Source organism: Urocampus carinirostris, chromosome 13 (genome assembly GCF_059441175.1).
Source record: "Urocampus carinirostris isolate Australia breed hairy pipefish chromosome 13, RoL_Ucar_1.0, whole genome shotgun sequence".
NCBI lineage: Eukaryota > Metazoa > Chordata > Actinopteri > Syngnathiformes > Syngnathidae > Urocampus > Urocampus carinirostris.
Window position 1 is genome coordinate 11,575,927 of NC_142361.1, and position 22,761 is coordinate 11,598,687.

Here is a 22,761-nt window from a genome sequence, read left to right on the forward strand (position 1 = left end):
CTGACTTTTGGTTTTAATTAAAAACGGTTTGCTTTCACAAAATCCCTGGTGAATATTGTCTGTTCGAATGGAAAAGTGATGTGCAGTACAATAGGAATTTTTAGGCTATGTTTTGCAAAAAATCAAGGTTGAAAATAGGGTGAAATAATCTCCGTTACAAATAATATTTTCCCGTTCCTTTTCCAGATTTATTAGCTCTTCTAAAAAGCTCAACCTGTCTATAACATAGTAATAACATAATACGTTGTTATTTTTAAATTGTGTATCATATTGGTACCCCTTTGCACCAATAGGTAACAAAATGTATCTCTCAGCTACAAAAAGGTTGAAGACAGACCCCTCATCGCTAATATTATGTAGTTATAGACAAAGGTTCATTAGGTAAAATATTTTCTGAAAACAGGACACCATTTCTCTTCATTTCAAGGGGGAAAATTGATTTGATATTATATCGAAGTGTCTGCTCCACAAGTTAGGTTATAGTTCACGGATCTTTTAACCGCCTGGGTTGTCGGGGCACCACTGAAGACGCAACTCCTGACGACTATCTCCACTCTTGACGGTTCCTGGCTTGAGTCTCTGGCAAAGTTGGCACCAGTCTAAACCAGCTCTTGATGTTATTAAACCAGTTTTTCTTCTTTCATCTTCTCATCCTTACCCCTTAAAATGTGCCCGCGAGAATAATATTGGCCAGTCTTTATGATCTTGTGATGTGACTATACCATTTCAGTTCTTCATAAGGTCCGATGTGCTCTCTGATGGTGTTGCACAGTTTTGTTTGTCACGCGGGCTATTTGGTTCATGCCCTGAAGTTTTTTCTTTTCAGCTTGACTGTGAGAGTCCATGTCGTGTAAGCGTAGAGGAAGATCAAAGTAACCAGTGCTTGAATTAGTCTGATCTTTAATTTCACTGCTATGTTCTTATCCCTCCAGATCCTCTTCTGATATGTTATCCACAAGATATTTAAAATTGGTGACAGGTTTGAGCTCTTTGTGGTTGATGGTGATGTTTGTGGTGATAATTTGTGGGATGATGGTCATTACTTTGTTTGCTGATTTCTATCCCATACTGGGTTGATGCTTTGTCCAGGTGATTGACCAGATTTTTGAGTTCCTGTTCTTCTTCGGCCCATCTGGCTGTATTATCAGCAAAACGGAGGTTAGTAACGTTATGTTGTACAAAGCGGACTGTACCTTCATGTTGGTCACGGGCTTTGGTCATGATCCTCTCAGGATAGATGTTACGTATAGTTAGAGAGAGAATTAAACCTTGTCCTACACTAACTGTGCTGGAAATCAAGCTCCAACTGTACCATTGATCAGCACTTTATGTCATTTTCATCACCATGCTCAGAACGGAGAAGTTGGAAGTGTGTCGTAACAAGGGACTTATCTCAGTGTTTTTCTGCAACTTTAAAACTGATTATCCCTCTGGGCTATTTCTCCGTAACTACAAAATCATGGCAGATGTTTTGGCAGCAAGGGGCCCTAACGTCTGGGGCGAAGCTGTCCTGTCGTTTGCTTCAAGATAACAAGCACAAACCAACATGGGGTGGCGATGAAGGCCTGTCTGCTTGCAGTGTTGCTCATCATCATGTGAATGTCGTCCGTTGAGGCCACTTGACTGTTTCCCCGGCTGACTCAAATGGCCCCAAGTGTCGGATAAGGCTGGGCTTGTCGAATGTGGGCCATTACTATCACACCGAGCAGTTGATTGCAAAGTGTTAGCTTATTATTACTCGCACGTTATCATCTCCACATCTGCCCTCTCACCCGCCCGCTGAGCTACTCACAGTCTCCATTAAAGCAGAGTCCATTTACCACATGCCAAGTGTATAGTAGCGTAAGACACATATTAAGTCAGGGTAAGGTTATTTACGCACACTGACGGCTTATACGACATGCACTTGCTTGACACTTGCACATCTGCGTTTTTCTGTTAAACGTTTTTCTTTGAGTGGCACAAAAGGGGTTGGCAGGCATTTTATCTGCCAAAAAAATCTGACTCCCCTGCTTAAATGGACCCCGTTTGTGATATTGACTTGTGACTTCTAGGGTAACCTTCTGTGACATAAATATGTCAGCACAGTGATTTTGGGTTTATTCGGCCTTTTTATTCAGGAGTTAGCAGTGGGGGGGATTTTGGCAGGCATTTTACCTGCCAAAATCTGACTCCCCTGCTAATACGGACCCTGTTTGAGATATAGACTTGTGACTTCTTGGGTAATCTTCTGTGGCATAAATATGTCAGCACAGTGATTTTGAAGATATTCAGAACATTTCTCATAATATTACTATTATTAATAATAATAATAGTAGTAATAAAACGAACTAGATTTGTCGAACACCTATTCAGTAACACATCACAATGTGGAGGTATTCCTCTGTAGTTGGATCCCAAAGCCAAGAAAACACAATAGGTTTAAAGTGTGTCTTACTTTGCAAACAGTATAGGCAGGGAAGTCCGATTTTAAATGAAAAAAAAAAAAAAAACATTTTGTTTACACCGCGGGATCCAATGCAACCAGGGTTTCATTCACAATAAAATACATTACATATGGCTATTATAGTACATAAAATAAAGGCTATTTGTGTACAATTACCGTATTTTCCGCACTATAGGGCGCACCGTGTTATAGGGCGCTACAATGGGAACGTCGACAAAACAGTCAGATGATTCAGTCAAACTGATTACCCACTTAACATTCCCAAAGCTTGCAAAGAAGCAAATACGTGTCGTAGACACGTGCGGATGCGGTGTCCGTACGATGTCACTCAAATGCATCATTTCAAATATCATTCGGAAGGTTAAAGTCTTGGGATTCAAGAAATGCCAACCATTCCTTAGTTTCTATTTTCTTTTTCGCTCGCAACTTTACTGTGCATATAACAATAAACACTTGGAATTGAGTTTAATTCACTCAACTCATCACAGCAACATCAAGATCGTTCTAAAACAAGATACCGGGAAAATATAAAGCCGCATAGCTCACCTAAGTTCTCACGTTCAATAATGATACGCAATCATGGTCTTCTTACAACCGTGATTGTAGTGAATCCAGGAGAGTAAAATGTTTACAAATACAGACTAATGAAACATGTTTCTTTATGGCGTGGTTTAGCAAGCTTGCTATTCAGTCATCTTTTTCGGCCAATTGCAGGGTTTGTTTTGGGCCTCTAGCCAATCCGAGGCTCCGAATAACTTCAGCCAATAGCAATCGATTTAACGGATGATTGACACATCTTATTCGGCCAATTGCAGGGTTTGTTTTGGCCCTCTAGCCAATCCGAGGCTCCGAATAACTTCAGCCAATAGCGATCGATTCAAATGATGATTGACACATTGGTTAGCCAATGAACGCCGGTATATATATATCCCAGCATACACCGCGGACTACTCCACGTTCGTGGGAAAATCGAGTCGGCGGCTGTTGTGTAAGTTGCGAGACCTTGCGATTTAATATTGAGCCATATATAAGGCGCACTGTATTATAAGGCGCATGGTCAGCTTTTGAAAAAAATTAAGACTTTTAGGTGCGCCTTATAGTGCGGAAAATACGGTAGTTGTGATCGTGGATATCATAGCGTACATTGATTTGTCTCCGGTGTTGGTGACTTTTTCATCCGCGTTAACAAACGCATTTTGTAGAATACAATTGCGCTTTGTTGTTTTAATAAACGCGTTATATAGAATGCGATCGCTTTTGTTGGAAGCGCAGCAGAATTGGGAGTCAGATTTAGGCACAAACACTCTACCTGGATACAGCACGTTTTAATGTATCCGCCTTTTGAGACTCGTCCTTGAATTCCTGTTCATGTTTCGTCTCGTAATGACGTTTAACACTTGCGTGCGAGGTACAAAGCTCTCCAGGCATAATGCACAAAACAGCATGGTCATTTTTTGCACAAAGCCCCATTCGTCTATCCACGCTGGCTGGAAAGAACGAGATTTTTCCGCTCGAGGAGCCGTCATGATTCGGCTGTCGTGATTCGTTCATTTATCGCGCTGGTGTTTCTGTGAGAGGATTAAAACACAGATCTCTCCTTCTCTGCGAGGCACCATGCAGACACACGCTCACGTAAAGCCGCTAAACAACACAGCGCGCAATGAAAATATCTAAATTTCAGGTAAAAATGCGCATATAAAAAAATTATGTTACTTATTACTTTGCCGTGCGCTCGCGTGCCACTGGTTAACCCCTCGTGTCCGACCCCTGTTTTAAAGCATTCCCTGCAGTACCCAGAAGAAGAGTCAGACAATATATAAAAAGCTCCCACGGTTGCCCATTGCCCCCAATTGGCCCCGCCCTTTAGGCACCAGCTGCGGCTCGTTGCCTGATTGACTTCCCTCCTATTTAAGCTCAGTGCTCTCACTCACCCTTTGTCAGTCCGTCAACAAACCTCTGCACCTGCAAGACGTGTGTTTTGACTGTGTCCGGTATCCTGCTTGTGTATCCTGTCCGCTATCGATCCCGTCTATCTCGCCATGTTTGACATCTGACTACAATCTCCAGTTTTTGGTATCAAGTCAGGTAAAGTCAAGTCATATTTATTTGTATAGCCCTTAATCACAAAGAGTCTCAAAGAGCTGCATAGATCAAAGACTATTGCAAATTATTATTAGTCTACTATGACAGCATCCCCTCATCTAAAACGTACACGAGGGCAAATAATACACATATTATCAACTTAAAATATAGATTATTTATATGCTATAGAGTAGAAGTGTGTTTTAAGCTTAGATTTAAACATTTCTACTGAGGTTGCAGATCGAATCTCAGGGAGAAGAGCATTCCACAGCACCGGGGCCCGAATGGAGAATGCTCTCGAACCTGCGGATCTCTTTTTGACTCTTGGGATCCCTAGAAGACCAGCCTTTTCAGAGTGAAGGCTCCGGAAATTAAATCTGAAAGATATGAGGGAGCAAGTCCATGTATGATTCTGTATAATACCAACAGAACCTTAAAATCACACCTTAAGCTAACAGGGAGCCAATGCAGGTTAGCTAAAATTGGGGTATTGTGATCAAACTTTCTTGTCTTAGTTAAAAACCTCACTGCAGCAATTTGTACCAGCTGAAGGCTCTTAATTTTGGACTTCGGGAGACCGGAGAGTAATGCATTACTGTAATCGAGACGGGAAGTAACAAACGCGTGAATTATAATCTCCGCATCTGACTAAGACAGCATCGATCCCGTCTGTCTCGTCCTGTCTGATACCTTGCTACAATCTCCAGTATCGGGTATCGTTCCCGTCTATCTCATCCTGTCTGATATCTGTCTCCAGTCTCCTTTATCTAATATCAATCCTGTCTGTCCCGTCTTGTCCAATATCGATCCCATCATTCCGGTATCTGCTCGTGTAATTGGTATGGATCTCGTCGGCCTCTGGCTTCCTGTTATTCCATGCCAAACTTCTGCCTTAATTCTTTCGCCCAGCGATTGTTTAATCACTGGCGTTTGTGTTAACGTGCATGATTGCCCCATTTTCGTAAAATAAAGCTTGTGCGAGAAACATGACGCATCTGGGTCCTCCTCCTGCTATGGTTCTGACAAAAGCAGAACTTGTGAAAGAAAGTGGCCTAAATGTTGTTTTTAATATCTTTTGTAACGTTATTTTTATCTTTACATGTATTAGTATTGTGTTTATTGGCGTTATTGTTAAAATTACTAGAGATATGCAAGTATTAAAACTGTTTTGTGAAATTCCGTGTCAGTTAGATTTACATTTACATGAAACTACATCATATGCATCATTTAATTGGGAGAGCAAGATAGAAATATATAAACCCAAGTTCCCTTTCTTTGAACATTAATTTTGGTTGTGCTTTTTTTTCTTCTCTTTTTAACACGCAACAAACAAAAAAACAAGAGTGGGGTGGGTAACAAAACACTAAACCAAAAAACTAAGCAAAAACAAAAAACAAAAACAACCAAAGCAATATTACATTATTAAGAATGTCTTGCATGTTCAAATCTTTAAAATTCAGTCTTCATTGTTCCTAAGTGGTGTCCTTATTTAACCTATAGTCTCTTGATTTTCCCCATTTGTCCATGAATTGAGTCTTTTGTATTCTTATACAAAATGTGGTTCACTCCGATACAAATACTTCCACCACAGTGCAGACCCACTGCTCCACGGTGGGGAGATCTTTTTTGTGCCATAATCTTGTTATTACTTTTTTGCTAGCATTCAGTAAATTTTTAACCAGGTACTCATCACTCTCTAATATTTATTCTGTTGGATGAGCTGAATAAAGCACCTTGAATGTTTTTGGTATTCCATATCCCAATATTTTCTTTAAAGCAAACCATAATTTTTCCCAGTAATCTTGGGTTCCTTGGGAGAGCCAAAATATATGCATGTGGTCAACAGCTATGTTTCCACATGTTCTCTAGCATGGTTTTTGAACCTGGGAAAAACGGATCCCAATTTTGGGGGTAATAAAAAAAATATAACGGCATTCTTCCAGTTAGGGGCGGCACAGTGGTTAGCGTGTGTGCGGCACAGTTCTGAGGTCATGAGATCGAACCTTCCTGTGTGGAGTTTGCATGTTCTCCCCGTGCTTGTGTGGGTTTTCTCCCACATTCCCAAAAATATGCATTTCAGGTTAATTGGCCGGTCCAAATTGTTCGTAGGTGTAAATAAGCAAGCGAATTGTCTGTCCCTGTGTGCCCTGCGACTGGCTAGCAACCGGTTCACGGTGTCCCCTGCCCACTTCCCGAAGCTACCTGGGATGGGCTCCAGCACCCCCGCGACCCTACTGAGAATAAGCGGTGCAGATAATGGATGGATGGATTCTTCCAGTTGAATTCACTCAGATTCTGGGAGTTCCTGGATGTGGAATGTGTTTTACATATATTCTACCAATCATCTTCTGTTATTTTTGAAACTATCCCTTTTTTCCATTTTCCATTTTTTTTTAATATTGATTGTTAAATGCCCACTACATGCCATCAAACAATCATACATATTGGGAATTACTTTAAAAGTTGTACCTTTATAGGCTCCTTAAAAATGACCTTATGACTAGTCTCCTGTTCTATTTTTTTGTAATAATAGTCTTTTTATTGAAGGTAACGAAAATTTTCTCTTCACTCTAACCCGAATTCCTTTTTAAGTTCCGCAAAACTCTGCCGCTTGCCATTTTCAACCATCACAAATATTGCAGTAATACCTCTGTACGCCCATTGTTGGAAACCTTTATAATTCTGTCCGGGAATAAATCTGTGTAAGCTCAGTATTCTTGCCTCCCATTCAAAATTGTATTTCCTAACTATCTTAATCCATAATCAAATTGTGTTATTAGCTATTTTTTTCAGCTGGTTACATAGATTTTTTAACATCTTTTTATACGCTATTGAGTTTCATACCGCAACACAGTTCATGTCATGGGAACCTCCTGCGTGGGTTCAAATCCAGCTCCAGACTTCCTGTGCAGAGTTTGTATGTTCTCCCCGTGCTTGCGTGGGTTTCCTCCGGGCACTCCGGTTTCCTCCCATGTTCCAAAGACATGCATTTCAGGTGAATTGGCCGGTCCAAATTGTCCCTAGGTGTGAATGAGCGAATAAGTTTTCTGTCACTGTGTGCCCTGCGATTGGCTGGCAACCAGTTCAGGGTGTCCCCTGCACACTGCCCGGAGATGGCTGGGATGGGCTCCAGCACCCCCGCGACCCTAATGAGGACAAGCGGTACGGCTAATGAGATGAGATGAGATGAGAAGTTTCATACCTTTGTGTTTGCTGTCCTTAATTCTATACTTTGCCATTTTGCAACATAATCTGTCACGATTGCCCATTGCCCTCACTTGGGCCCGCTCGTTTGGCGCCAGCTGCTGCTCGTTGCCTGATTGGCTCCCCTCCTATTTAGACTCGGTGCACTCATTCACTCCTTGTCAGTCCGTCAATGAACCTCTGCACTTGCAAGACTTGTATTTTGCCTCTGTCCGGTATCCTGCTCGTGTATCCAGTATCCGGTATCGAATCCGTCTTCCCCGTCCTGTCTGGTATCTTGCTCGTGTATCCAGTATCAATCCCGTCTGTCCCGTCCTGTCCGGTATCTTGCTCGTGTATCCAGTATCAGGTATCGATCCCGTCTGTCCCTTCCTGTCCAGTATCTTGCTCATGTATCCAGTAACTGGTATAGATCCCGTCTGTCTTGTCCGGTTTCAATCTTGTCTGCCCCTGGCTCCCTGTTTTCCTGCGCCTGACTTCTGTGTCTCACTTCTTCTGCCCAGCGATCGCCGAATCGCTGGCGTTTGTGTTCCCGCGCATGACTTCCCCGTTTCCGTAGGATAAATCTTGTGTGAAAATGTTACGCGTGGGTCTGTTCGGCTTCTGACATAATTATCTTTACAGCAATAAAGTGAAGTAAACAACATAAGCTTCTTTTTCATAAAAACATCAATAGATAGGTAATACATAATGAAAGTCCATGCAATGGGAAAAATAGCACTGAGTGACTTGATATGCTGTTTGCTTTCTAATACTATCTCTGATTCTATTGTTTGGCGCTGAGCTGCGCGCCAAATCAGAATCCATGGTCTCACGTTCGCTCTCTGCCATAAGGCAAGAGAATTGCGTGCCTCACTCTGCATCTGTGGTTGCTTGACACAGTCATGCATTACCTAATAATTGTATTAATATTCACTTTATGTAAAAATTAGGTGATTTAATAAATACAATCCAAATATTCGTGGATAATCCAATATATTGTGAATTTCCCTTCGGGGATTAATAAAGTATCTATCTATCTATTCTAAAAATACATGAGAAAGAACTAAATAAATATAACCCCGTGACCCTGCTGAGGATAAGTGGTGCAAATAATAGATGGATGGGTATATATATAACTGTTTATATATTTTTTTATTTAAAATCTCTCAAATGACAGGTGAGGCTGTGCCTCACCTGCCTCTCAGGACTATATGTCGACACTGGTATTGTTCAAGCGACAATGTGTGATATTGACCAATACATGTTGCTGTATTCAACCTAGTCTTTCTTGTTGTGAATATATAGGTGATGCGTTGTGTCAGGTCAATCATCGCTCAATAAGTAGGATTTGCAATCATTAAAAAGGGGAGCAATTGGCAAAGACAGAGAGACTGTTAATGAGACATAAGCACTGTAACTTTACTTGAATATATGTACACACACATAGAAAAATACAGCAGAGCTTATTTTTTGTCTCTAGTAGTTTGCAAGCGCAAACTGGACGAGTTGATGCTGGTCTCTAATAGTAAGCGGTTTCCAGCAGTCTCTAGCGGTAGCTTCAGGGACTGCATGTGAACTGGATTTTCCAACTAAAGGGAGCAATATTTTTCTAACTCTTCTATCGTTCTTTCTCTCTCTATGCTCTCTCTTTTTTCTCCTTTCGCTCTTTCTTTGTCCCACCCTCTCTACTTTTCTCTCCTCGAAACCTTCGTTCCGAGAGCGCCGGTCTCCTAGTGATCCCAAGAGCCAAGAAGTGTTCCGCTGGTTCGAGAGCGTTCTCCATCGGGGCACCGGTGTTGTGGAATGCTATTCCCCCTGAGATCCGATCTGCAACCTCAGTGGAAATGTTTAAATTTAAGCTTAAAACTCACTTCTACTCTATCGCATACGAATAACCTAAACTTCTTATATGTAATAACTTGTGAATCCCTTTGAGACTGTTTGTGATTAAGGGCTATACAAATAAAAATGACTTGACTTGACTATTTCCCTTATTTTTCTCTTTTTATTTTCTTTCTCCCTAATCTACAAGTCTGGCTCCTAGAGAACGTGTGTGGCCCCCGAGTTAAAATGAGTTAGACACCCCAGCTTTAAAGGTATAAAGAGGTACCACTGTAGCTTCAATTTACTAGCGCTAGGACCCAGCAGAACGCCCCTTCGCGCACATGGCTCAATGTATTTTACACGCTGCGGTTGAGGGCTGGCGGGCGGTAGCGATTCATTTGCTTCTCTCCTCTCCTCTCTTCACTTCTCTTCGCCTTCATTCGCTGTTTGCTGTCGTTGCAGCTGTCATGTCCTCAGCGCCCCAACAACTCTTGCACACGACAACACGAAGCTAACAAATGCTTCCCCGCCACCAGACTCGCATTTGTCATTGGCGCGGCGGAGTCACGAAAAGTTTCCTCTCTGCTTCTCGGTGACAGCTTCGCGTTCGGGAGTCTGGCTGGTTCAAGGCGCTTTTCCGTCCAAAACTTGCTTGTTCTGCTGTCAGTAGATTCCCCAGTCCTGCGTTTGCGTGGGCTGCAAGTCACAAGTGGAACGTTTCCATCTGTGTGTCCACCATGACAATCTGGCAGAAGGAGAAGAACTCTGTCTTTCTCGTCTTAGTTGTGCATTTGTGCCAGACATCGGCTTTCTTTCTTGGCAACGCCGCGATTTACAACACCCCGGAGGGTAAGTGAAAGCAACATAGCAGTCACAGCCTTTCATTCATATATTCAGTAGCCATCTATTGACTTGTTTTTTTTTTGCGCTTTTTCATCATTATTGATATCATTTTGCCCATTGGAAGTGTTGTTGGGACCAGAAGTGCTGTTTGTTTTAACGACAAAGCAAGATTTGAAACCTGGGTGTAAACCAGAAAACATAAACCAGACAAAACGTGTTAACACCTTGACATCATGATCTCTTACGGTTTTAACTATATACAGGCATATACTAATCTTGTCCATCACTAATTCACAACGATCCCCCCTGTATTCTATCCGGATGGACCTTTTCCTCGTGAATTGTGTTTGGACAAACCTGCAGGTTTGGATAAACGCAAAGCTGATATTGAGATGGAAAAACCGAATACCCCCAATATCTCCTGTCATGCTTCATTTTATTGCAAGTATTCTACTCCTCTCAGCAAATTCTATTACAGCTTGAGAACAAATCATATTCATTCGACTTGGCAAGGGAAATTGGCTACAGGTTCATGTAAGAGTGTTTTCGAAACACTGATTGAACAGGTTCTAGTGCAAGAGCTGCATTTAAACATTTACCCATGTAAGAGGCATGTAGAAATTGTATATCAATCATGTTTATTTAAAATCATTTTTATTTACTCATATCTTGGGTTTAAAATGTTGTATTATTGAAATGTGTCAATGCATATGTAGTCATACTTGCATAAGTTTTCCAGTTATATCCTGTTACTCCTGTAAATCACCACACAGATATTTTAATCATTTTAATTATTAAGTAGTGACCATTGGATGTTAGGATAAGATATGTATTTGGTTTCAGTTATCTACCTATTCAATTCTAGTTTTATTCACTAGATGTCTCAATGTATCCAGTTATCTAGGGATGCCTTAAGTCTTATCAAATCGCCTTCAGGTTTCAATCCAGGCAAAGGATTGGTGTGAAGCTTGTATTTGGGGAATTTTCCACTGACATGGCATACTTCTCTGATATACAGTATAAAGGATTGTCAGCCATCTTGATAACACACTTAAAAACAATTTCAGCCTTGTACTGTATTCAAAAGCCCATCAAATCTCGTTTGATTCGTTTTTATTGCAATAAAACACTCAACAGATGTTAAATGAACACAGAGGAAAAAAGTCTGTACTCGCTCAAAAAAACAGTAAAATGACTGTACAAATGATATATTTATGCCTTCCCCTAAAACATGCAATAAAGAATGGGCTTTGATGGTAATATGTTTTAGTGCAAAAAGCAGTACTCTTCAATGTGGGCCTCTTACTTAAGTATAATATCTGTGTTGTACAGTACGCTCAAGTCCTTCCAGGGAATCTAGAATGTGTGTGTGTGCATATGTCACTGTGTAATCGTGTATGTATACAGTTACCGTATTTTCCGCACTATAGGGCGCACCCTGAAAAAATAGTTTTTGGCCCTATTTTTGACATACATAAGACGCACCGGATTATAAGGCGCTACAATGGGAATGTTGACAAAGCAGTCAGATAGTTCAGTCAAACTTATTATCCCCTTAACATTCCGAAAGCTTGCAAAGACGTGTCGAGAACACGTGCGGATGCGGTGTCCGTACGATGTCACTCAAATGCATCGTTCCATCATTCGGAAGGTTAAAGTCTTGGAATTCAAGAAATGCCAACCATTCCTTAGTTTCTATTTTCTTTTTCGCTCTGCAACTTTACTGTATATATGACAATAAACACTTGGAATTGAGTTTAAATTAAAGATAGACACTCTATTCCATCCATTATCTGCACCGCTTATCACAGAAACATCGAGTTCAGTCTGAAACGAGATACAGGGATAATATATATAGCCGGATTAGCTCACCGAAGTCGCTGTGTTCATAATAATGTGCAGCCATGGTCCTCTATTAACCGTGAGTTTAGTAAATCCAGTAGAATAAAATATTTACAAATACAAAATAGTAAAAAAATGCTTTCTGTATGCCGTCAGCCACGTGCTATACGCATTAATCTTTTTCGGCCAATTGCAGGCTTTGTTTTGCCGTTTAAGCCAATGCCAGCCTGTAAATGATAAAAAGGATCCGCCCCTTGACCTCCGAATAACTTTAGCCAATAGTGATCGATTCAACTGACAATTGACACGTCTTTTTTGGCCAATTGCAGGCTTTCTTTTGCCGTTCAAGCCAATGCCAGCCTGTAAATGATAAAAAGGATCCTCCCCTTGACCTCTGAATAACTTTAGCCAATAGTGATCCATTCAAATGATTGACACATTGGTTAGCCAATGAAACGCCGGTAAAGAAATCCCAGCATACTCCGCGGACTACTTGGCGTTCGGGAAAAATCAAGTCGGCGGCTGCAAGTTATTTGCAAGACTTTGCGAATTATTATTGATCCATAAATAAGGCGCACTGTATTATAAGGCGCATGGTCAGCTTTTGAAAAAAATAAAGGCTTTTAGGTGCGCCTTAAAGTGTGGAAAATACGGTACTTTGAATGTCTAAATATTTTGATGTGGGGTTTGTGTGAAGGAATATAATTACCTTTAGTGTTACTCTGTGGGGTATGTCAGCTTTACATTGTGTCTTTTTGTGTCTTAACTAAAGGCTTGTATGTGGCAGTTAGAAAAAAAAATAATAACCATCTTTGATTTGTGGCATTTGTTGTTATATCAGTAATTTTGTTTCATTGATTTATCCGTGCATTTATTTTACACACCAACCTTGTCAAGAACCCTAACCAGATGTTTTAGCGCACACATGATCATCATCTCAGCGGAGTCATTAAAACTTCCGTTCACAAGAGGAGTTGATCCAAGTGTGAACGCAGCAAGTAGTAAAAATAGTGTGAAGTAGGCCAGCATGCTCCTCTTTGATATCAGCGGGACGTTGGGTGAGTCCGCCAACTCTGTGGATTGTTTGTCATGGCTTTCCTCCAATTTCCACCTAAGCTGCAATATTGGGGACTAATGATATCCAATCAAATCTTTGTTGGGGTGGCAAATGAGGATTATAAACTTTACTCTCTAACCTATTTTTGGAAAATATAGCCAACGCCAAAAGGTTGTGTTCTCAAGCCGAATTATTAACCTAGTGGTGCTTGTCCAAGTCGTTGCCAAACGAGCGACTCAGATTTGTGAGCAGAGCCAATGTTGGGCAGCGGCCACCTGCTGAATGATTTGTGCCTAAATCCAGGCCAAGTGCAGTTTAGTAGTTCAGTTGCCCGAACATGGCAGAACGCCTGAAATTCAGTCAAGAAAACTTCAGAGTAGGCAATGCATCAGGACACCGGCCTGGACAAAGTTGAGAGCTTTTTTTAATGCTGAAGAAATCTATTGATGTTTCTTCTGTGGAGCTTGTCCTAATGTGAGTTGTTAGTAGATTTATGTCCAAGTGGCAATAACTAGACATTACATGTTTTCACATGTAATGGCTGTAATTATTGCAAGTACTCTAAACAAGAAATGCTCCTAAATTTCATATTACTGAGACCCTGTCGAGGGCAGTATACGTCTGTGCAAGAAAACCCTCTCTCCCATCTAGTGGTAAATCATGATGTTACAAATTCAAACAGGCACTTCCTAAAAAGTTCCGTCCTCCATTCATCCTCGTATTGGCTAGAAACGGGAAAAAAAGCAAATGAAAACATTTGTTTTGAACGTGCGGGTTATGTAAAACTTCGGCAAATACAAATAAGAAATGTGTAAAAAAAAAAAAAAAAACTGCTTGCAAACCAGATATGACTCTTTTCATGATTACATCTGGCTTGGAGATTAAACATATTTTTGCCTTTATTACGCTAATCTTAGGAGCTTTCCAATTGTGGATTACGCAAAACTGAAGTTACGCTAAAGATCCCTGGTTCAGTCCAGAATATATAGCTCATAGTTTCAAATAGTTTAGTCACTGTGTAACACCAATAAAACCTGTTTTAGCTGTACATCTCTAAAGAAACTTTTATATGGAAGCTAACTAAACAATGTTCCCCATTGAGACAATTTGTGATGAAAACCCACGGAACAAACTGTTTACACCAGAAAACGCCAGCCAAGCACCCAGAGTATTTTGATTGGGTGGGCGGCTCTCTTCACAAACAGCGCCTTCCCCTCTCTCTCTTGCCCAGAACCCTCTGGGTCCAAGTTGTATACATCCGTATCGTTCTCGTTTTCAGTAATTTGTTACACTTTTACGAAAGGACTGTGCTCGCACCTCTGATTGAAACCATTATTCACAAAAAGAAAAATGACGGTCAAAATGAGCCTCAATGATCTTAAGTAACTATGAAAGGGAGATAGATTTTAATTGGTACATTTGTTAATATGGGCAACAAGCGCTAGCATTTTTATTCCATACATTTTATCAAATAATCACGCAGTGAAATAAAACACACTTAAGAAATAGCCTTTGTCTGGAGATCTGGTTTGGCGGTCTTGTTTGAATTTGTCTTCAAATATATGGTCTCTCTATCTCCTTCTCTCTCTCTCTCAAAAAATGGGTTCATGGCCCTTTGACTCATAACGGTTCGCGCCCCTCCCTTAGAGATGTGTGGGCAGCAATTGCTAGACTTTTTGTTAACTATATTCAAAGGAAAATAAATCTATTCTAATGCCAGGCCAACACTGTGTCACTACTTGTTGAACCCCAAGTTAAAACATTTTAGCACACATTCCTGACATCATGAGATGGTGATGCAAAGTATCTGTAAACACGGTCAAAGCCCGTTTTTAACAAAATGGTTGTGCATCTATTGCTTCAAACCATTTAACAGAGAATTCTAAAGCGCTTTACCAGATATAAATGAACACAGCAAGCATTTTGACCACACATGGTGTAGCATAAAGACAATATTTTTATGCTAGCTACCACAAGAAAAATCCAGGTAGCTCACTTCTGTCTTTGTTCTGCAGATGCATATGTAGGAGAAAACGTCATGTACTGGCCTAAAGAAAATCATCTGTGGAGGCAGCACTTCATTACCAATAATTCTTGTCCGTTAGATCAGAGTACATTTGTCACACATTATTTAAGGTGATATTCAAAAAGAGAATCCAAAACTAATTGCATTTAAATCGGTTTTGGGGTAAATTTATATAAACTTTTATAAATTCGTTTTTTGGCTCTATGGCAGGATTATTCGATGACAAAATCGGGTTGAGAAACGGACGTAAATAATCCATTACAGTATGCTGCTGGTTAAAGAATAATAACGCTACTCTGTTGGTCACTAACTTTCTTCATTTAATTCAATATCATTTCAAATATGTTTGCAGTAAGAATTGTTACCTCAGTAGTTATTTGAGTGTAAATTGATCCGTTTCATCATCAGTTCTGCATCCTGCGATCTTTGTGAGAATGAGTGGCATAGAAAAGGAATGGATGGATGGAGCCATGAATTTTTATTTTATTTTATTTTTTGCTAGCCACACCAAATGTTTTAAGACGAAATTCAACAATGCCGCCAAACCTGCTCTCAAAAGCTAATTATTCAGAGCATTTAAATTGACTGTGCCGTCTGATGATTTGATAACATCCATGACATAATAATGCTAGAGCCTGTGTCTCGAGGTCAACAAATATGCCACCTAAAATTTGTCAACTCTAGCTCTATCTCTCTCAAAAAAATGTTACATTTTTATGAAAGGACTCTGCTCGCACCTCTGGTTGAAACCATTATTCACAAAAAGAAAAATGATGGTCACAATGAGCCTCAATGATGTTAAGTAACTATGAGAGGGAGAGAGATTTTAAGTGTCAACAAATATGCCACCTAAAATTTGTCTCCCTCCCACAGTAACTTAAGACGTCGAGGCCCATTGTGTCGTCAACAATTTCAAAACAAGAGTTATTTTGTAAAAATGTCACAAAAGACTGCAAACGAGAAGGATCCACCCACGTCTACCTAATATATTCTGGACCAGACTCAGTGTCCTCTGAGTTGCTTAGGCTTTGCATTGACCAAGACTGGAATGATGCAGAGTATTATGCCATGGTCTTCATTGTTTCGTCGAGCCAGATGTACTCATGAAAGGAGCCATACCTGGTTCGCCAGCTGTTCCTGACCCCTGCTCTGGTGCAATAATGTATAGTCCATGAAACTGTCTGTCATGATTGAAACAAGATAGTGTTTCCCTCTTTAGAAAAAAAGGTGCTGTGTGTGTGCAATCCAAAAAGTCATCCAACATTCGTTACTAGACAGTTGAACTCATTAAAAAGGGAGGAAAAATATTTGAGGGTGTTTAAATCAAGTTTTATCAGAGGTGATAAAAACCAAAGTGCAAATCATTTTACATGCTGCATTTTTCAATAATCATAAATCCCCCTCGCCTGTATCTCCTTGAGCATGTCAACCACACGTCCGAAGGAGGATTCCGATGGCGTTTTTGAGCCCGGAAAGCTCAATAAATAATTAGCCCGACAACCAAATGACCTGGATTAGATTTGCAAAGCTGAGCTGGTCCCTGCTGCGGCGTCTGACGGCATTCATTACAAAGATTAGCGCGTCTGTGTTAGGCAAACAAATTAAGGGCAGACTTGTGCCCTCCCCCGAAAGAGCGCGATCCATCTTTCAATGACTTTTTTTTTCCCCCCGCTGATAAATGGACGCCATCTGTGTTTGAACATGTAACGTCTGCCGAAGCCAATTAGGAAATGACCTCGCCGCGGTTTGTCTGTCGAGGCCCTCCGGATGGCGTCTTGTCACTTGACATTTGAGAAGGGCCCGGCATTGATTTGTTGTCGTCATCGGTCATCACGGCTGTCTGAGCAACTCGCCGTCTTCCTTGTTTGACTTCAAGACACACTAATGTTAGGCGGGCGGCAAGATCCATGCTGAACCGTCTGGAAGGATGCACCCTGATGTCAGAAGCACTAACGCATCTGGAAGACAGATGATTTGGCATCCTACCTGGAGCGTTTGATTGATGGCTGTTGTCTCACTTCCTCACTCTGCTTCAGACAGGGGCTAAAGCCAGTTAGTGATCCCCATTAAGAATAACCTCCACCTGATGGGTACGGCCCACGTTTTTTGGTGTGTTGTTCTGGATCGTGCAAAAACAACATGCAATCTAAAAGTAAATGTATGTGGTTGTGCGCTGTGAGGGCCTGCAAGGCCTTCTATGCTGGCATATAAAAAAATGTCTGAAAAACCATAATTATAATTATCCATCAATAACTTATGAATTATTAACATCTCTTATAATTATGAATTGATGATCAATTCCAAATTGCTTTTCCCTGGTTGTGCTGCTTTCAGACATGTGCTTTTATTATGAAGCATTTAACCAATCACATTTCAGCCATGACTTGCTAGGCTCAAAAATCTACCCAGAGGCCCTCAGAAAAAAAACTGAAGGCTGTGCCCCATATCAGTCTTTAAGAAAGCTGTTAGTTTAGCGTATCAGATGTCTAGTTGGTTGTCTGAATGCCACCTAACTGGCTTTGATAAATGTCACTAGTTTCACAAACTATGGTTGGCTAGTTGGTGGTAATCCACCAAAGTGATCGCACCAACAGCCGTTAAACAAGAAAATATGTTTTGACTTAATAGCAAACGGACGGACAACTCCGAAGCAAGCAAAACCTTTCACAAGAGATAAAAGGCTTTGTCAGCCTTTCAACCTATAGGTAAGCTATATTTTACTAGACAATCGCAATGACCCAGCACTGGTGAGCTATCTTTAGAACAGGTCCACGGGCACCCTTGGCAGCACGTTGGAGACCTCTTCTGTAGAAGTTGTCTGCAGATTTGTAATACGAGTCATTGCCACCATCCGGACTGGGGTGGAACAGTCTCCTTACAAAAATACAAATGAAAATAATCTGCTTTGTAGCAGGTTGGATAGAATGTTTGATTTTTTTTTTCCAGCTGGACTTGTAATGCTTAATACTGCTCCTCAGAGTGCAAAAATAATCAAGTGCAACATATGAGTTTTCAGTTTTCACATACATCCTCAGTCAGATTTTGTTTTTGAAGGGACTGTGTGTATTGTTAAAACATTTATAGTAGGGACAAAAACTCAAGAATCAATTGGTTTAAAAACTAAGCAAAAATTCTATAATCGATCATACGAACGTGTTTTTTTTTTTTTTTTTTTAATCTTTGTAGGTTGAAAAATTTGCATTTAAATTACTAAATATGAGCCTCCCTAGCAGTCAGTCATCTATCTGCTACGGGTACTCGGTAAACAAAAAAACCCCAAAATGAGATAAAAAACTGGTGCAGTCTGGTCACTTCGAAGTAACTGTTGTTTGTATTATTTTTTGTGCTTTTCAGCGCTCATTTTTGGTTGCACGACACAATACCTTTACATGTAGAGGTCAAATAATACTCAGTCCCTTTAATTATCTGATTGGAGTGATTGCCGTTTTGCCTTTGATAAAGCTTAGCCAGTGTTGATACATGTCTGCTTGTTGATATGTGAATAAAATGCAGAACAAATATTTATTACTGGTGATGTGCCCACAATACATTCTGAATCGCCTGCAGACTGGAATGAAATACATGTGTGTTCAATTGGGAATTGTGAGGCTATATCGTCATTTCACCTTTTTCTTTTCTTTTTCATGACATCTTCTTACTTATGAGCTTGCATTAATCTGGAACACAAACAACAAATTTCCAGACAGCTGATTTGTAAGCGAACGAAGCTTTGCTCGTAAATATGTATTACTAAAAAACAGAACAGAATATTCCCTTGCCTGGAAGCATTTTATGACCTTTTCGTCTTTTTGTTTGATGAATCCCCCTTTGTAGAAAAAAACGAAAAAGACAGGTTCGCACGCTTTACTAACAAAAGCTCTTCTCTGTAGGGTTGCAACTACACTATATTTAAATAATCAATGAATTGGTTGAGCAGCCTGGCAGCGCAGTGGAGAGCGCGTGTGTGGCACAGTTCTGAGGTCATGAGATCGAACCTTCCCGTGTGGAGTTTGCGGTTTCTCCCCGTGCTTGCATGAGTTTCCTCCGGGGACTCCGGTTTCCTCCCACATTCCAAAAAACATGCATGTCTGGTTAATTGGCCGGTCAAAATTGTCCCGAGGTGTGAATGAGCGAGTGAGTTGTCTGTCTCTCTGTGCCCTGCGACTGGCTGGCAACCAGTTCAGGGAGTCCCCTGCCCACTGCCCGAAGATAGCTGGGATGGACACCCCCAGGACCCTACTGAGGATAAGCGGTGCAGATAATGAATGAATGAATGTTGATTGTGTTCGGTGAATCAGGTTAAAAAACAGATTTTCTCCTCTCTTCAAATGTTAATGTGTTGGAAAGAAAGTAAAGTAAAATAGTGCAAAAACAACAGAATTATTTATCATATAAAGCAATCCAAAGTCCGAATGTTTGTGACATAGCATAACAATAAACAAAAACTACGTACCAATATATGCTATACACCATGTTTTTAGCCACAAAAAATATCAAAATGTAAACCCACTTTTCCAAATGTTGTTAACAAATTTGATTTTGGGTTCAAACTATATGAATATGATGTACTATCCCAATGTGCAAATGATATACTATATGATATGCCTAGGAAACTGCCCCATTTGGGTTGAGATGAACATAGCATCACTTTTATTATTATTATTATTATTTTTAAAACTTTTTTATTGTACATTTTTTTTTAAATTGTATTTATTTCTGCAGCACTTGCTGTCCATTTGATCATTTCTAACTTTAGTGTACAACTGTTTCATGGCATTTTTGTTTGTTATGATGTAAAGTTAAACGAAAAAAAGCTTTTTTAAAAAAGATAAGATACCTTTTTAGAAAACGTGCTTCGAGGCGCCCTCTGCCAGACCAAAGGTGTACTACAATCATCAACATCACAACACTTATTTGCATTGATGTTAGATGCTTAGTGGCTCATAAAGTGATGATCAGAATTAATTGCCAACACTTTTAATGATTAACTATTTTAGATGTCATTGATTCTTTGTTGCAGCCCTTGTCTATTGTTTTTATGTACACGGCAAAGAAAATTCAAAGCAATGACATTGGGAGGTTGTCAATCCTTCACCACTGACTGGGAGGTGACCCAACATGTGTTATAAATTCCGGCTAATCCCTAAATCCCTCCACAAAATTCCCATCAGGCTCAAATCTGTGTGATACAAGACTGGAATTGACTCCTTGGCTGGCCGCTCCCTCGAGATGACACTGGATAAAACCTCTTATTACCATCAGCCCTTCCATCTTAAAGGTTATTCCTGTTTTCAGTGCTTCATGAAAAGGGAAAGCAAGGGGGTGTCCGCAGCGGGGGGATTAGCACCTTCTCAACTCCTCTTCTAATTCCATTGATGCTTTGTCGCTCGGGAAATCAAATAAGAAGTCGACAGATGAAAAGTAAGCAAAAGCGGGATTCTGACACGTCAACGTTTTGCCTTGGCGAAGGTACAAATGCTCGTATTAAATGAAAAAAAACAAACTGGAAATGACTCCATATCATTCGACGTGAAGATTTATTTGCATCCAATACTTGGGTTGGATGCTGTACAAGCAGTGTGATTTGGGAAAAGCTTATTGTGAAACATTTGAGCGCTTTTGCCATTCTTCTATCCAGGTTTTCCCTCCTTCAGAAATCAATATCGGGATGTAATTCGAAAGCTCCATTAGCCTGTCAGGAACAAAAAAAGGATCACAAGAACCCATTTAGTTATATCTTTATCTGCTTATTAACCCTGCTGTTCCCATGTTCTTTTAGTTCCAGCTGACTAAGCAACTGAGCAAATGCTAGGGTTTGTTTTTTCACATGTAAAATAAAATCTCAGACCTACTCACCGGTACTATTTTATTGGCTTGAATGCTATTTGAATCCTACACTGGCGGGTTGGATTTAATTCCATTGAACTGTTTGACTGTTCTCTTTGAATGTTTGTGCATCACGATGGTATTGCCATTATACTAAAAGTCTGTTTTGGAAACTTTGCAAATAGTCTTTTTTGGGGGGCTGTATCCAGGCTGAAATGTTCCCAAACTGTAAAAGGTTTGATAAGTGTAGTTTACGTTGATGTCGCCTTTTTTGTACGTTTATCTTACTGCTCCAGACAGAGATGCTATTAGCTGCTGCGCATGTATGACTCTCAGCAAAGATTGTGTTCATGTAGAGATGCCTCAATCTTTAGGAAAAACGTGTCTGGCGACAATAGTCCACAATAAAACTCATTGTCGACTATTTATATTTTCGATTTTTGTCGACTAATCATTGTAGCCTGACTTGCCAAGCAATTATTTGGTGTCATGGTTGCCCTTTGCCCTCACTTGGGCCCGCTCGTTTGGCGCCAGCTACTGCTCGTTGCCTGATTGGCTCCCCTCCTATTTAAACTCAGAGCTCTCATTCACTCCTGGTCAGTCCGTCAACAAACCTCCGCACTTGCAAGGCGTGTATTTTGACTGTCTGGTATCCTGCTTGTGTATCCGTTATCGATCCCATCTGTCTCGTCCTGTCCGGTATCTTGCTCCAGTATCCTGTATCGATCCCGTCTGTCGTGTCCTGTTTCAATCTCGCCTGCCTCTGGCTTCCTGTTTTCCGCGCCTGATTTCTCTGTCTCACTTCATCCGCCCACCGATCACCGAATCACCGGCGTTTGCATTCACGCGCATGACTGCCCCATTCCCGTAAAATAAAGATTGTATGAAAACGTTATGCGTCTGGCTCCACCGTCTGTTCGGGTTTTGACAATTTGGTAGGTGGAAAAAACCTAAAGGCCAGGAGAAAACATAATCGGGCACAAGGAGAACATGCATTCTCAGCACAGGGAGGCAGTTAGCTGGAATTGAACCCAAGGCCTCTGAGCTGAGAGGCAGACGCTCTTAACAGCCATCGCCGTACCGCTGGCAATGCGTATTTTAATTAAAATGACCACGGTAGAAATTGGATGGATGTATACAAATCACGGGACTTTACGGGAATAGGCAAAAGCCATCGTAATTCAATGAATCAATCAAAAATGTGACGTGATTTCTAAGCCTTTTATTAACAAGCTTGCATGCCTTCTCTTTTCATCACTCTTTTGTTTTTAATTGTCCCTCGGTTTACTGCGTTTATTAGAGTCAAGCCTGACTCATTTCCTAACAGACTACCCGGCACATCAAAACGAGTTTTAATGCAAGGAGCGTTTGTTTTATGGATTAACCCGTGCTCGTTCCCAGCATTTGAAGTCTACGGAAAAACATTAATGGCTCTCTTCAAAGCGGACGATAGACTTTATTTACAAACGCATCCCGGCTTTAAATAAATACATGACCACTGGGAGGAGTGGGATGGTAAACAATGTATGTGCTGACTGAGGCAAGAGCGTACCACTGAACTCTGTGTGCACCCCTCCCCCCTTTCCCTTTGCGTGATGTCGGCCGGCGACAGGCAGCCACGTAATTTTT

General features: G+C 40.7%; 1 protein-coding gene across 1 annotated transcript in view; it reads left to right on the forward strand.

Annotated features, from left to right (window-relative positions):
* Positions 1–9,861: 9,861 nt before the first annotated feature.
* The window catches only part of adam12b (ADAM metallopeptidase domain 12b), a 142,863-nt gene continuing 129,963 nt past the window's right edge, over positions 9,862–22,761 (forward strand). Inside the window, exon 1 of the mRNA XM_088351976.1 lies at positions 9,862–10,387. Within this exon, the coding sequence (XP_088208102.1) occupies positions 10,276–10,387 (112 nt within the window). The 5' untranslated portion in view covers positions 9,862–10,275. The remainder of the gene's footprint in view (positions 10,388–22,761) is intronic.